General features: G+C 30.1%; 1 protein-coding gene across 1 annotated transcript; it reads left to right on the top strand.

Moving 5' to 3' along the window:
* The first annotated feature begins 8,324 nt into the window (after positions 1–8,324).
* On the top strand, positions 8,325–10,587 carry LOC127076830 (uncharacterized GPI-anchored protein At3g06035). Its single transcript, XM_051018621.1, has 2 exons — positions 8,325–8,536; positions 9,704–10,587. The coding sequence occupies exons 1-2, from the start codon at positions 8,452–8,454 to the stop codon at positions 10,210–10,212; spliced, it is 594 nt and encodes a 197-aa protein (XP_050874578.1). The 5' UTR covers positions 8,325–8,451; the 3' UTR covers positions 10,213–10,587.
* The last annotated feature ends 1,474 nt before the right edge of the window (positions 10,588–12,061 follow it).

Genomic DNA, 12,061 nt, shown 5'->3' with positions numbered 1-12,061 from the left:
TTTTACACTATCGATTCATTCACCATCACTCGTTTGTATTACTTTATAGGTTTTTAAAACAAAAGTCAAACTTGTTTTAATATCCAACGTCTATGATTAACTGACGGTGTAAAATCCCTTTACACTGTCAGTGTATTTCAATTAAATCCATATATATATATATATATATATATATAATATATATATATATATATATATAATTTTAATAATTATTAAAAAAAATTAAATAAATATAAAATATGAAATAAAATAAATGTTTCAAAAAAGTTATACAAAAGAGTAATGTTTAATATGACAATTTCAATAATGATGATAATTTAGGAAGTATACTGAAGAAATAAAATTTATAAGTTCGTATCGATATGTTTTTTTTTTTTTTTAATTTTAACAAAGCAATTCACGTGTTAAAGAAAGTAAAATGGGAGTTTTCAAGGTTTGATTTGAGAAAATAAATCGCGTAAATAAAATTGTTAGGAAAATTTGATCAGATTAACTACGATTAGACCTTGTTTCGAATCCTTTGAATGCCACAATTGATTTCAATGTCTAGATGTCCTATATTGATTATTCAGTCATTACGGTATTTTAACTTTGTCGTTAATTAAGTTCAGATTCATATTTATTGTGAATAATCACTACGAGTCAAGATCGTTATATAAATTTGTAAACACATATAAAGCAATGAAGAAGAAATTAAAGTGAATAATAATACTAAATTAATCAAATAAATAAATAGTATGAAACGTGAACTTATGATCCACCATATTCATACAGGTTCATCTAATAAGTCATAATCAATAAAACTTAGCTACTCATATTAATCAGTTGTAGGGAGCGGATTCGAACCCGCAACATCCCACTTATTCACCTTTAAAAGGTGAATTTTAGCCACTAGGCTACTTTGACAAAATAAAAGTAATATACTTGAATATCTAGTAAGAATTTTCCTTTCAGTGATGAAAACCGTTAAAATTTTGTGCCTATAATGTCTACCCCTCAACCTTTCTCTTACTTCTCCTTATATATGAGTTGAAATTTAACTTTTAGGGTTGAGAGAAAAAACTCAATTTCACCATTCCGCATTATAACAGTGTCGGAATTTACGTTTCTATTTTTTGTCCATTTATTTTCTGATTTAGAAATTGACTTATTCATAAAACTTGTTGCCCTATATGTTAGATTTTATTTTCAAAAAGTCACACCTCAATCAGAATTACTAAAATTTAAATATGATCAAATTACTGAGCATACATCATGGTGTAAATTATGCTGAAACATGCTTTTTTCTTCACAATTTCTCTACTTTTTCATCTTTTTCCTTTGTTTCTTTACTTCTTCATTTCTTCTTATTTGTTCATAAAACTCAAACATAAACTACTAAAAATCATCAAAAACATATTCAAATTCTTAATAAAATTACATGATAACAGAGTGTCATCAAATATTAAGAATTGTTCGGTTGGGAACTATAAATAAGATATGAGACGATGTAGTTGAATTTCACTTCAGTTGAGCAATACTTATGAATCAACAAAGCGGGGATGACCTACAATGTTAGCACTCCAACACCCAAGATAATAAGATAATGAAAATTAATATGAGAATGGGAAAAGATTTGAATACATTAAATAACATGTTTTACCCATATATGTCAAGAGCGATTGAAACTGTTCACATGTGATATGGTGTGTTGTATGAGCAACTATCTAATTGAATTGAACAATGATTGATATGTTGAAGTGTGCAATTGTCTTCTTCTGGTCAAGAAAATGTCTATATATTATGTGTGTATTTTAACTCAATGTTCATTCTTAGGCCTTTTTCCATTGGCCTTACGAACAACCCAAAACAGTTTCTCCCAAGCTCTTATTCCTATGTTGTAGAATGGGGTTTTTTCAATGTTCACCCTTAGTTTGACTGCAAACAAGAGTAAGTGAGTAGTCTTGATGGCACGCCACTAGAATTGAGAATAGATGCATTAAATGTTTTTCCTTCCCTTACAATTGTCATGTTAGAAAAGTTCATTTTACTTGTCGGAGCTTAACTGACATGTCTATTAAATGCCTGATGAGGGAGGCTATGTTGATCTTTGTATACTTTCCTTTGTCCTCATTTTGTTTGTGCTCTAAATCCTTGTATATTGTTTGTGTCCCATATAGGTCGGTGCATAATGTAACTGGTTCATCATGGATGTTGTGCTACTTAACTTTGAGATGGATTGAAGATTCCATTACATCCATCATTGCTGCAAAATACATTTATAGACGCACTTGCAGGATACCACTTGGAATTGTAGGATGACCGCCTTGGTGTTTTTTCCTTCTACCCAGGTGACCATTAGACCAATGTATCCCCATGGACGGGTGACAGTGCCATTGAAACCTTGTAATTCATATCCCTCGTAGGGTTATTACTTGTCCTTTTTCATCCCTAGTTTTTCAAAAATATTTGCGTACATGATGTCACAAGACTTCCTTCGTTAATGAGAAGCCTTGACACATAATAATTGGCTTTGTTAGTCGTTATTTCAAGTACTGTCAAGAAAGATGTATATGAATACCACCTTATTGTATTCGAATACAAATGTCAAATTTTAAAAATTGGAACATTACAATGTGGTATTCGAATACATGATTGTTGTATCTGAATACAACCTGAACTAGTGTGTTTTTTCATGAACTAGAATCACTTGCTTCATGGAACCTTTTCAAACATATGCAATCACTAATAGATATTTTTATGTGTGTATAAATTTTAACATAAATAATTAATAACTATTACATTGTCACTTACACAAATCAAAGACTATTTTCAAGAAATATTATTTCTCAAATGGTCTGAAACTTGTAAACATTCATAACAAAAAAAAAATTCAAAACCAAAACAGAATATGAGCAATCAATGATATACTTTGAATTGTGATATTGAGAAAATAATGTCTATAATCCCAATATTAGATTTTACATTCATTAGCTAACTACATTCTTCATTTCTCAACAAAGTTTAAGTATTTGTATATTTCATTATAATGTGTTGGTGAAAGGTGTTTGTAAATAAAAATGATGTACTTTCTAGTTTTTATGAGGATCATCATAGTATTTGGTGATTGTTTAAAATGTTATTTGAGTATGGAAGATTCAAAGTCCACCATAGAGTTTGGTGTTTGTGTATGTATTAGAAGGTTGTAAAGAGGTATTGGTGAAGACATTTACAATGATCTAATCATAGTGAAAAATCCCCTAAGGAGTAGAGGGACTAGATGTACCATTGGTTGATAAGGGAAACTAGTATGATTCTTTTGTGTTATTTATATTTATGCCTTTAAAGTTTTGAACTTTACATTCATCTTAATGTAGTATTTAATAATTTTCTTTCGATAAAATTATAAGTTAAGAAACATTGCATAAAATCGAGAAAAAGTCCAACAATACTAATTCACCCATCTTAAATTGTCTTTCATAGTTATACGATGTGCATTAGTGTAGGTAATACCATGTGGTTCAGAAAATGTCACATGATTTAAGAGATATTTATTTTGAACAAATACGTATAGTAAAACTTCTATGTGTGAAGATACATATGGTATCTCAATATTGGAGCTAGGAGACATGTATTGCTCATGATGAAGTGTGTGTAAGTTGAGAGTAGTAGAACTTGTACTATGGTGCATGGTACATTTAAGGTTTATATATATATATATATATATATATATATATATATATATATATATATATATATTATATATAATATATATATATATATATATATATATTATAATATATATATATATATTATATATAATATATATATATATATTATATATATATAATATATATATATATATATATATATATATATATATATATAAAAGATGTTGACTAGTGTGTTGAGTGTTGGTTAATGTCATAGGATTATAACTAGGTAGTTAAGAGAGAATGCACATCATAACAGTTGGTTATGTCAATAGTAGATATATGCTCATAGAATTTGTATATAAAGTATTTATACTAGATGGAAACACAATGGGATAAAGAAACTTAACCATCTTTATTAAGAAATTTATAACCTTTTGTGTTGAGGTGAGAAACATAGAAAGACATATTCCTCACTTTTGAATTGCAACTTCTTTTATTATAAGGCTTGAGAAACGAAAGTATAAGCAATCAAATACTTTGAGGGATTTATAGTTAGCTGGAGTTTTGTGCAAGATAGATGAGGCCGAGTTGAGCAGGCTTATGGTGGAAAGTATGTTCATGAGGTAGATTTACATGATAAGTTATGGTCCCAATAGGTAAGAGGGAGAAATACATGTGCAAGAAGAGTCAGACCCATCTTTATAATCTACCTACATTGTCTTTTAACATAACCATTTTGGTGTGATGTGTGAGAAAAAATTAGTACACGCATAATACCTAGCTCATTCAAGTATTTAGTGAAATGCCTAAATTCACCATCAAATTTAGAATGCACAAATTTAATGTTAGTTTTAAATTGAATATGATCATAAACAAGAAACGATTTAAAGGCTTTTTTCTGTCTTTGAAATTGGGATACTTGATTTAGATGAAAACTGACAACTACTCATATATTTGCACATATAAATTATATAATATTATCAGGATGTTATAAATACTAGCAATAGAGAATAATAGTCATGACATCAGATTTACATACCATAAAACTTTCATAGGTTCATACAATATTCTCCTAGGAACGTTAGGAGGTCATCGAGACGAAACACATTACTTGTCGATAAATTTGTTGAATAACAATGTTATGGAAAATAGTCTGATTTTTTACGTGCCACAAAACCTTCGTAGGTTGCGACAATATTCTCTCACGAGCTCTGAGAGGTCGCAACAGACAAAGCTGATTACTTAATGATAAATTTATTGAGTACCATGTTTTGTAATAGAGTCATATTTTAAAAATATTCATTATATGTTCAAATTGTTGGGTCACCAATTCTTTGGGGGTCACTATGAGGGAGCATTTTTACATTGGATCATTTTTTTATGAGCAACATACCTTGTTAGAGACACACCACATACTCACCCAAAACCTTAAGATAATAGGTATGAGAGTTCGCTCACTTATAAAGTGCTCAATCTCCATTTTTCTAATCAATGTGGGATTTCCCTGTACTTTACATCTCAACACTTCCAACTCACACTTGTTTTTCTCAACAATCTCGCACAAGTGTGAGTCTATCCACAATGCCTCCCTCCCTCAAGGATAAACTCTTCCATCCACATACACTTGTATCGTCATTGACACTTTTTCAAGTGGACATGCCTCCTACCCACCACCATGTGGGGAGGACTTTCGATACAAGGAAGTCGATCCCTTAGTTGAACTAGACCCTGATGCCATTATTGGGTCATCAATTCTATTAGGGTCACTATGAGGGAGCATTTTTACATTACATCATTTCTTTATGAGCAATACACCTTGTGAGATACATACCATATACTCAACTAAATCTTTAAGAAGATAGGTGTGTGAGTTCTCTCACTTACAAAGTACCTAATCTCCACTTTTCTAATCAATATGGGACTTTCCCACACTTTGTTTCTCAACACTTCCAACTCACACTTGTTTTTCTCAACACATATATGAGTTAACTACATAAAAGTGCGAAGGATTCGAATGTGGGAGCTTAATCATTTTAATAAATATATTTCTTCACTACAAGCATAGTTTATTAGCTTTATAATTAACACATAACTCAATCAGTCGCGCTCTGCGCATCCTTCGTTACAATTGTAATTCTCACATTTACGATAACAAGTACAATCGCCTCAGTCTTGTCGAACTAACGATAATCCATGTGAATTCGATAATTTTATTCACACTCTATGAGTTTTTTGGGCACAACTATTATGACCGATTTTATCTTCAACACTTTGATTTAAAGAACAAATTCAAAGGCGAAGCGGTTCAGTTTCTTGGTTGTTTTAAGTTTCGTGGGTACTTTGGCACACATATTCCTTCATGATTGCATTGAAATTGTTTCCAGTTTTATGCGTAATTGCCGCACACACGTCTTCATGATTGCATTGAATTTTTTTTTTTAATTCTGATTGTTGAGAGCAGACATATAAATAGAGTTTGATATTGTACGATCCATGTTTCGTTCTCTTCTAAGATGACATTGTTGAGATGATATACATCTATTTTGAACATAAGAGGAATTTATGATTTGACAACATATCCATGAAACTTATCATCTTGAAGCTTTATGGAAAACTTTGGACCAAATGAGTTTGAAGATGACGAGCTTTCAAACATAGAGTTTGTAATATGTGACAAAGACCAGTTCTTCGAGACAGTAGATGGTTCACCAACATTCCCCATTATTTGCAGATTGTACATAACAAGTGCCAAGGAAGAAGATGAAGGAGAATTAGCTAGCGGAAGATATGGAATCGACAACCATTAATACCATGTTAAATTAATGCAAATCTTTAATTCTTATTTCATTCATTCAAAAACTTAAGTTTACAATTGAGTTATCTTCTCAATATATAAATGAATGTTGAAGTTGGTTGTGTTGTGTCAGAACCATTGATTCAAATTGAAAATCTAATAATTTCTAATAATTCTTGATATGAAATGAAAATAACAAGTTAATTACTTAAAATAAAAGAAGTTAATCTCTATATTAAACATACTTTTTTAAAACTCAAAATCCACTTGTAATTCATATTATTATCGAATAAATTTATAATACATTCGTAATATATTCAGGAGGATAATGAAAAATACTCTGAGAAACATAAGAGATAGATACCCTTCTTAAAATATGAGCATTATCATTCATAGTTTTAAAAATTAGATCAGATTGGTCGGTCGGATCAGTTGAATCGGGAATCAAAATGATAATCTGTCTAATTCAATTGTTAGATTGGTAATTGAATAGATGAGAATCGGTAAAAATCAATAAAAACCGGAAAATTGACGATTTTGAAAAATCGGCAGTTTAAGTGTTTTTCTTCTTTTCTTTTAATCAAAACGACATCGTTTTTTATTATTTAAAAAAATAAATATAAAAATATAATGGAAAACTGATATTCTTACCTTTCTTGTAACATTTTTTATCGGCATTTTCAGTCTCCGTCAAAACTAAAAAAAGTTCTTTGTTCATCGCACCATTTTCTGCCGCCTCTCCTCCAACACGCTCTTGTTCTCCGGCCGTCACACCTCTAGTCGCTACCTCTCAAATTTTGTTTCCTTTTCCCTTTTTTCTCTCATGATTTTCATTTGTGAACTTGGATTCTTTGCAAAATGGTTCATCTTATTCCATATTTTCCATCTTGTCTGTTAACTTATGTGTTTGTAATTGTGATTTTCTTTACAGACTAAGAGAACCAAGAATGTCGGTAATATCGGAAAATACGGTACGTTCTATCTTTTTGTTACTTTCCAACATTTTGTGTATTTTGTGTTGTTTATGTTTTGTGGAAAAGAGCTTGATTTATAGTTTTTGGTTTGAGATTTGTTATAAACTTACAAACTTAGTAAGTTTAGATCAATGTATACTTTTGAATTGTAATTAGGTTTAGTTTAGATTTACTTCTAATATAAATGAATTTCTTAACTAAAATGTGTTTATGATTTTTTAATTATAGCAAGGGTTTCTTTATGTTCATGTTTAAATTAAATAAAAAAAACTCTGTTGAATTTGAATTAAAAAAATCAATTTAAAAATTGACGACAATGATGTTAAATATAGTGAATAGAGACTATTGCAGTATTATAGCATTGGTAGGTTATTAAATTATTATAGAGGTGTTATTGATTATTTTAGACACTAAGTCATTCAGTTCAATCGATTTATATAGTTTTGTTATAGTGATATGTTTATTCAATCGAGTTTTTCGATTTTATCCAATTTAGTCATACGGTTTGACCAATAAATTAGTGATTTAATATCTTCACCGATTCGATGACCGATTCAATTTTTAAAACATTACTATCATTGATTTGTTGTCTAATAAAAATAACCTTGAAATTATTGCATCTCATTAAAATATTGTTGTCTAATAAAAATAATCTTGAAATTATTGCATCTCATTAAAATATCTCTACAATCTATCGTGATAATAATAGAATCATATTCTAATTTATTATAAATTTCATTATGAATATCATCAACATTTTTTTACAATCTAACTCAAAAATGATATTTTGTAAGATCTGTTGCCATAGTAGTGCATTGTACATACTCCAAAGATAAAACTTACTAAAAAAAATTAAATTATTGCATTTCACAAATTTAAACAAAAAATACTGTGAAAATTTAAAATTTAAAATTTCCTAACGCCGTGGTTGTACTTTTTTGCTGTTAAAAGAGCTAGTAGATTTAAGCTCCTCTTTTAGTCTCTACCACCATTCTCATTCACTTTTCACTTTCAAATCAAGTCTCTTCTTCTTCTTCTTCTTCAACAAATGGCGTTTTTCCGTTTCTCTCTTCTTTTCACTCTCTTCTTTTCCTCCATTCTCTTATTCAATCACTACGTCAAATGCGACAACGGTTAGTTACTCTCTCTCACGCTCCATTTTTCTTGCATTACATTATAGTAGTTTCTTTGTAGGTAATGTAGATCTAGATCTGATTCCTAATGCGCTTTACTTTATGATTACGAAAGTATTTATTACTGTAGAATTTGATGTTGATTTTGAATTTTCGTATTCAAGTGCATCTTGCTATAGTTAGTAACCTAAAATTGATGCTGTTTTTGTTCTAATTTATTGATTTGTGAGTTGGTAGATCTAAAGATGATTATGATTGAGTAATCTAAATGTTTGCAAATATAACTATTATGGAGTTCATTGTTAATGACTTGGTTTAATGCAGTGATAAGATCAGATTCATTGAAATTTTGAATTAATTTGTAAAATAAATAGATGTATTCATTAAATAATGCAGTGACCTAATTGTTTGGATTTGATGAAGAATTTAATCAGAGAAGATTTATGTTCCATTGAAATCTTATGTAGATAGATTTATGATCTTTTTGGATTGATTTGTTTGAACTTATTATTGTCATAAGCACTTATGAAACTGTTTAAGAGAACGATCCATAATAAGTTGGTTTTAGCTAATTTTTATATGTGTTCCATGATAGATAGCTAATGAAAATAACTTATAGCTTATTTAGAAACAGTTTGATCGACTTTATTTTTATCTTTTGCTATTTTATAGAAATAGGTTCATTGATAATGTTTACGCTGTAAGCGCATAACTAAACTGCTTATCGAAACAAGACCAAAGTGTGTTTCGATTTCAGTTTGGAAGTACTCAAACTCATGCTTGCGGGAATCCATCTTCCTTGGTTGATTGGGTCAAGAGTAAGTTGGACCTCTTTCAAGCTGAAATTGAGACATGCTTAGTCCTGTTAGGATGATCGCTTAATTTGAAGCTTATAGCATAAGTGCTTATATGAATAAGCTATTTCTATAACACATGATAAATTAAAGTCAAGCTGTTTTCTTGTAAGCAATCCTGGAGAGCTTATGGAAATAAGTTGAAAACATTTTATAAACATATCATAAGCTGTTTTATCAGTTCTAAAAATCTCCTAAGTGTTTATTTCAGTAGATAAACTCAAATAAGCCTATCCAAACAAGCCCTAATAAATGTATGCATTGAAGCTGACCCTTTGGAACTGTATTTACATTACCTTACATTCCACTGCAGATGAGGAAGATGTGCTTTTTCAGGGAGTCAACAAGTACCGTGCATCATTAAACTTGACTTCTCTAACAAAGAATGACAATGCTAATTGTCTTGCTGAAGAATTAGCTGACCAGTTCAAGAGTCAACCTTGTACAAATACCACAGGTGCCAACACAGTGCCAGGTACTGAACCTAATTTCTCCAACTTTCCAGACCTTTTAACGAAATGCCACTTAAATATTTCTGACACAAGGGATGGAATGATAATGCCTGTTTGTGTTCCTGGCCTTGTTCCGAGCATTGTCCTCTCTAATTTCACACAATCTCTCTACTCACAAAGTCTCAATGACTCAAAGTATACTGGAATTGGTATTGGTTCAGAAGATAATTGGATCGTTGCTATACTGACTACAAACACTCCTGGCGGAAGCTTTGTTACCGGGACTTCTAATGGTGCCAATTTTATCAGCAAAATTGGACTGGTTTTCTCCTCAATCCTGTCGTTAGCTGTTAGCATTACCCTGTTTTGAGCAACAGGATACTGTTTGCTATTCTCATTTTATTCAGGACAGTCAGTAATGCTACGATATCGGTATGGGAGAAGTGCAAATAATGAATGCTATTGATTTTCAGTAAAGCATAGAGAGACTGTAGAATAATTGTTGCTTTGATATTGGCAACTGTATGTGAAATGCCTGAAAAGAAGAATAGGAGTATAGGACTACAGGAGGAAATAGAGTTTTTTTCACCAGGGTTGTTATCTTACTGTTATGGCTATCATAAACAAAATACTTTGTTTCACTGCTTTTAATTTTCTTAATTAGAACAGGAGCCAATAAATTGTTCCATTGATGGCAACTCAAGAGTATTTTAATTTTAAATTTGAAACTCTATTGCTTATTTGATGTTGAGATTGCCTAGTATGTAGTTCCAAGGTCATGTAATTCAGTTCCAAATCAGGATATTCTATTGTGTCACGGTATTACTGTTTCTAACATCAATTCTCAAAGGCATTGCTTAACTTTAGGTTTAGGCTAATGAAAATATGACATTGCTGGTCGGTGCTACACTTGCACTCCTACATGGCTTCACAAATCTGATTTTGCTGCACCAAATACATCGTCATCTCCATCTTATCATTGATCCCCATGTGCCCTTTTTAATTCATATTCCAATTTTTCATCAACCTATTCTAACTTTGAAGGTCTAAGAACAATAGGTGAGACTCTCATAACTTATTTAAAAGACTATTTAATTAACTGATAAAAAATCTATTAATTAAATTAATATAATTGTTAATGAATAAATTATACTATAACTTATAATTACTATAGCACTACAAAGAATGCTCGAAGGATGCAGAGTCTTGTTTCTTTTATACACAGATTCTCGATACCAAAGGTCTTTTTTATCAAATAACTAAGGTTTGTATATGAATGCAGCATGACATTTTCTGTAAATACATATTTTTGATAACTAATTTTGCAAATTTTTTGACATGGAATATAAATTATTCTTCCATTATATAACATTATTTTTCTTTAAGTCCCACATCAAATATTTTGTAAGAGATAGATAACAAAAAGTTTGCATATATGCAGTATGACATTTCTGTATATAAAGGCAGCATGCCATTTTTCTTTAATTGAACTTCTTTAAATTAATAATAATATTATTTTGGATTAATGTATTAATGATTAATTATTAACTAATTAATAATTATCATATTATTTATTATGATAGTTGCATTCATTTATCGTTATTGGTTCTTTTGTTTGCTTTCGCTTCTTCTCATGTTATTCGGAGTTGGAATATGATTTTAGAACAACTTCGTGTTGGGTCATAATTCGGGGTCAACACGAGAGAGCATATTTACTTTAGAATATTTCTTTTACGAGCAACATATTTTGTGAGACACACACCACATATTCACCCAAAACCTTAAGGTGATATGTGTGTGAGTTCTTCCACTTATAAATGTTTAAGTCTCTGCATTTCTAACCAATGTGTGACTTCCCCACACTACCCACACTTGTTATTCTCAACACTCTCCCTCAAGTGTGAGACTATCCACAATACTTTCCCTCAAACAGAAACTCTTTTATCCACATACACTTGTACTGTCGTTGACACTTTTCAACGGGTTGTTGTGATATATATATATATATATATATATATATATATAATTATATATATATATATATATATATATATATATATATATAATATATATATATATATCTATATATATATATATATATATATAAAAATGTAATTCAGTTTTAACAATTCAACACAATTACTTTTCATTCTCTCTCGATCTCTCTATCTCATTCCTTACCACTCAAGTGCACTAGCACTAACAAATTTGTATATAGA

This window comes from Lathyrus oleraceus, chromosome 4 (genome assembly GCF_024323335.1).
Source record: "Lathyrus oleraceus cultivar Zhongwan6 chromosome 4, CAAS_Psat_ZW6_1.0, whole genome shotgun sequence".
Lineage (NCBI taxonomy): Eukaryota > Viridiplantae > Streptophyta > Magnoliopsida > Fabales > Fabaceae > Lathyrus > Lathyrus oleraceus.
This window is presented reverse-complemented; position numbering and strand designations above follow the sequence as displayed.

Bases quoted from the DNA above. Each gene is read 5' to 3' on its own strand.
- LOC127076830 (XM_051018621.1), top strand. From the start codon at position 8,452: ATGGCGTTTTTCCGTTTCTCTCTTCTTTTCACTCTCTTCTTTTCCTCC. The intron at 8,537-9,703 runs GTTAGTTACTCT...ATTCCACTGCAG, and splicing joins CTACGTCAAATGCGACAACG to ATGAGGAAGATGTGCTTTTT.